At 35.8% G+C, this 4,534-nt stretch overlaps 1 protein-coding gene across 7 annotated transcripts in view; it reads left to right on the top strand.

Moving 5' to 3' along the window:
• The window catches only part of NSD1 (nuclear receptor binding SET domain protein 1), a 153,833-nt gene that overhangs the window by 70,338 nt on the left and 78,961 nt on the right, over nt 1-4,534 (top strand). For all 7 annotated transcript variants that reach the window (XM_010846564.1, XM_010846563.1, XM_010846568.1 and 4 more), the window contains one exon: nt 3,623-3,795. In XM_010846564.1, coding sequence (XP_010844866.1) covers nt 3,623-3,795 — 173 coding nt within the window. The remainder of the gene's footprint in view (nt 1-3,622; nt 3,796-4,534) is intronic.

Genomic DNA, 4,534 nt, shown 5'->3' with positions numbered 1-4,534 from the left:
AGCAGCAGCATGCCAGGCTTCCCTGTCCTTCACTGTCTCCCAGAGCTCAAACTCATGTCCATTGAGTCTGTGATGCCATCCAACCATCTCATCCTCTGTCCCCCCTTCTCCTCCTGCCTTCAATCTTTCCCAGCATCAGGGTCTTTTCTAGTGAGTCAGCTCTTTGCATCAGGTGGCCAAGGTATTGGAGCTTGAGCATCAGTCCTTTCAGTGTATATTCAGGGTTGATTTCCTTTAGGATTGACTTGTTTGATCTCCCTGCAGTTCAAGGGACTCTCAAGAGTCTTTTCCAGTACCACAGTTTGAAAGCAGCAGTTCTTTGATTCTCATCTCTCTACATCCTTAGCACCAATTGTTACCTGAGTTTTTTTGTTTTTTTTTTTTAAGTAAACAGTGTACATATATAACAGAATTTTATCATTTCATCCATTTTATAAGTTTATAGTTTAGTGGCATTAAGTACATTCACATTTTTGTGAAATTATTTGCACTGTCCATCTCTAGCACTTCTTCATATTCTTAAACTAAAACTCTACTAATTTAACAAAACTTTCAGCCCCTGGTAAATACTATTCTACTTTTTCTTATGAATTTGACTATTCTAGGTACTTCATATAAGTGGAATCATGCAGTGTTTGTCCATTTGTGTCTGGCTTATTTTATTTAACATAATGTCTGTAAGGTTCATCCACGTTGTTGTGTTATTCATTTGTGAGGCTCAGTGGTTTTCATTTATATATATATGCCTCATTTTGTTCATCTTTACATCCTTCAGTGGATATGAGGGTTGTTTTCTCATTTTGGTTATTGTGAATAATGCTTCTATGAACATTGGTGTTCAGCTATCTTCCCTATCTGACTTTTTATTAATATCTAGTCCTTTTCATTTGTTTTCTTAAGCAAATCTTTCGAATTTTGTTTTCCCCCACTGCAGCCACCTTAGTTTATGTTCTGGTCATCTTGAGTATACACTAGTGGTGTGGCAACCCATTCCAGTACTCTTGCCTGGAAAATCCCATGGACGGAGGAGCCTAGGGGCTGCAGTCCACGGGGTCGCTGAGAGTTGGACACGACTGAGCATCTTCACTTTCACTTTCATGCATTGGAGAAGGAAATGGCAACCCACTCCAGTGATCTTGCCTGGAGAATCCCAGGGACGAGGGAGCCTGGTAGGCTGCCATCTATGGGGTCGCACAGAGTCGGACACGACTGAAGCGACTTAGCAGCAGCAGCAGTGGTAATTTCTGGTCTCCTGTGTCTCCTTTTTGTTTCCTCTTAAATGTAATATTCATTGGTCAAGGAGATTTATCTTTCTAAGGTACAGAACTGAACCTGTAGTTCTACCATTTAAATGCAGTTCAGTGCTAATGGGATAATGGTCAGACTCTTAACATGGCATCCAACCTCTTCAGGTAGTTTCCCTTTCCTTCAACTTTTTGATTTAGTGTTCTGAGCTACTTATTGTTCGTAGCTGTTTCATTTGTTCTGTTCATTTATGTCTTTGAGCGTTCTGGGCCCTCTTACAGGAATTCTTCCCTCAATTCTCTCCCTTTAAAAACTTTCTACTCAGGTGTCCCATTTGTCCTCCAATTAATGATTTTACTTAAAAAAAAAAAAAAAAGAATATTAACAACCTAAGTGTCCATCAGTAGATGAACAGATAAAGAAAATGTGGTATGTATACACAGTTTAATATTATTCAACCATTCCAAAGAAAGCACCCTTTCTATTTGTGACAGCATGAAAGTACCTGGCAGGCATTGTATTAAGTGAAGTACGTCAGAGAAATATAAATACCATATGAACTCCCTTATATGTGGAATCTAAAAATCCCAAAATCCAGAAAACGAAACCAAGTTCATAGATCGTGAGAATAGGTTGCTCGCTGTCAGAGGCCCAGGGTGGGGTGGGTCAGGAATGGCAAAATGGGTGAAAGGGGGGTCAAAGTAGTAGTTATAAAAGAAATAAATAAGTCACATGGATATAATATACAACGTGGCAACTGTAGTTGATACTGCATTGTATATTTGAAATTTGCTAAGAGAGTAGATCTTGAAAGTTCTTATCACAAGAAAAAAAATTTTTATATTGATATAAATATCAAATCATTATGTTGCATACCTGAAACTAATTATACCTTAATGTTAAGAAATGCCATTGCCAATACATGCCATCAAATGATAAATTTGAGTGTATGCAATGCACTCAAAGATTAAAAAAAAAACAGTGTTCATGTTACATCAATTAGCATGCTGTTTTACTCTCTTTATACTGTGTGTCTCGTACCTGTCAGGCAGTGAATTCTTTCCATTGTCTGTAACAGTGAGTGTTTTGCCTCTCTGTATGGTGTTCTCTGTGTAGCAAGTGCTTTCAGTTCTCTGTATGCTGGCACATCATAAATGTTTGTAGTAATTGAGTTTACTTGTTTTTGGGAGAATGACTTTTCAAATTGACTTTAAGAATCTGTGTGTGTGTGTATGTGTACATTTAGTCTTCCTTTATAGGTGGTTTCTGTTGAAGTGTTTACTAGATAGAGACTAAGGAGTTCAGTGTGTGTTTTTTTTTTTTTAATAGAACTTGTTTATAAAATGTACAATAAAACAAAGTTTAACCAGGTTGTAATTCAGTGTGAGTTAAAGTGAATTTTTATATAAAACAATTTCCTTTTTTTAAATAGAGACAAATCATTTTACCTGTGTAGCCCTGGCTGTATTTCTTTTGTGACCTTATTTTTTTTTTACTTATATGAAAAATGATAAGAAAATAAATGTATAGAAGTACATATATTATGTAAATTAGATTGTAATCTTTTCTGGATGAGATTTGTATTGATTTTTGATAATTGCATGCATATAACTTAGGACAGTGAAGAAACTGTAGAATAACTGGATTTTTTTTTCCCCAGCAGTTTTTAATTTATAATTTATTTATTAAGTTATTTATTTATTAATAATAGTTATTTAGTTTTTTATTTCCTTTTCTTTATTTTTCAGAAATTTCTGTAGTTTGAATTATCAAGTCCCAATTTCTCTGCAAATCCAGTGTTTCATTCTGAATTTGTTCTCTCTGAAGTTGTTGAATTTATTATTGTCTGTAAAATGGAGGTTATACCACTTGTTTTTTAGAGTTGATTGTGAAGAATACATGAAAAGCAGCTTGTCCAAAATAGCTGTGCCATAAGTGTTAGCACATCATATGTGGAATAATGTTGAAACATGTCTTCCTCCTTATATTTTAGCATAATATTTTATGTTTGTTTAGTGGTTAGTTCTTGGTAATTGTCATTTTTACAATACTGCAACTTATTATATGCCCTTTGTGATTTCTGGTAATGAGGGTATAAAACTTCTGGTTTGGAATAGATAGCATATCACCAGAGCAAAGCATTATATTGTTTCATTAACATCTTAACCATTTTCTTGTCACATAAATTGAAATTTTACTTTCTATCTGACCTACCTTAAAGTTTCTTTTTCTATAGGTTTTAGCTTGTTGTTTTTTATGTTACTTTTAAGTGACAAGAGGCTTCTTTGCAACTGCTATGTTGCTGTTCCCTTGATGATGAGTAGTCTTTTTTTTTTTTTTTTTAAGTAATGACATTGTGGTTTTTGTTTTTATCTAGTTTCTAACCGCAGGCCCTATCGACAGTACTACGTGGAGGCTTTTGGAGATCCTTCTGAGAGAGCCTGGGTGGCTGGAAAAGCAATCGTTATGTTCGAAGGCAGACATCAATTTGAAGAGCTACCTGTCCTTAGGAGAAGAGGGAAGCAGAAAGAGAAGGGATATAGGCATAAGGTATTTTTTTTTTTTTTTTTAAAGCATCTCAGATTATCTTCTTAGGGTTAGAGAGGGAGGAATCCCCAGCCTTTCTGGGACCACTCTTAGGGAACATAATTTTTCCACAAACCAAGGTGGAGGGTATGGTTTGGGGATGACTCTTGTAAGGAGCACGCAGTTCACAGTAGGGTTCTCACTCCTACGAGAATCTAATGCCACCGCTGATCAATGGGAAGCAGAGCTCAGGTGGTTTATGTTAGCCATGGGGGCTGACTCACCTGTCGCTCACTTTCTGCTGTGTGGCCCAGGTCCTAACAGGTCATGGACCAGTATCAGTCTGGGGGTTGGGGACCCCTGGTTTATGGGATCAGCCAAAGGAAGAAATATAATTTTTGAAATATAAGTTGGTGAGAAAATTGTCAGAAAGCATTTTTTTTTTTTTGCAGGGATAAGATAGGGCTAACCTTCCAAATATTTCTAATCAATTTTTTTGAGAAGTGATTTCAGCTTACTTTTGCCATGTCACTTACATGTGATAGTACAAAATGGCACGACCAGTCATGTTTGGGTCTATCTAATTTAAGCAGAAAATGATCATCAAAATGAAATGTTCTTCTCCCTCTCTAGATTAATTATTTTTCTTAAAAATGACAAATATAAGGCTTTGAACATTCTTGTTTTTTTTGTATTTTGGTTTTCGTGTGTGATTATCAATGCTTAAGATTATAGTTTCAAACCTTGTTATGTTTTAATAAAG

The sequence above is a fragment of the Bison bison genome, unplaced genomic scaffold (assembly GCF_000754665.1).
Source record: "Bison bison bison isolate TAMUID 2011002044 unplaced genomic scaffold, Bison_UMD1.0 scf7180017864238, whole genome shotgun sequence".
Classification (NCBI taxonomy): Eukaryota; Metazoa; Chordata; class Mammalia; order Artiodactyla; family Bovidae; genus Bison; species Bison bison.
Note: the sequence above shows the minus strand (reverse complement) of the source record. Positions and strands in the feature narration are given on the sequence as shown.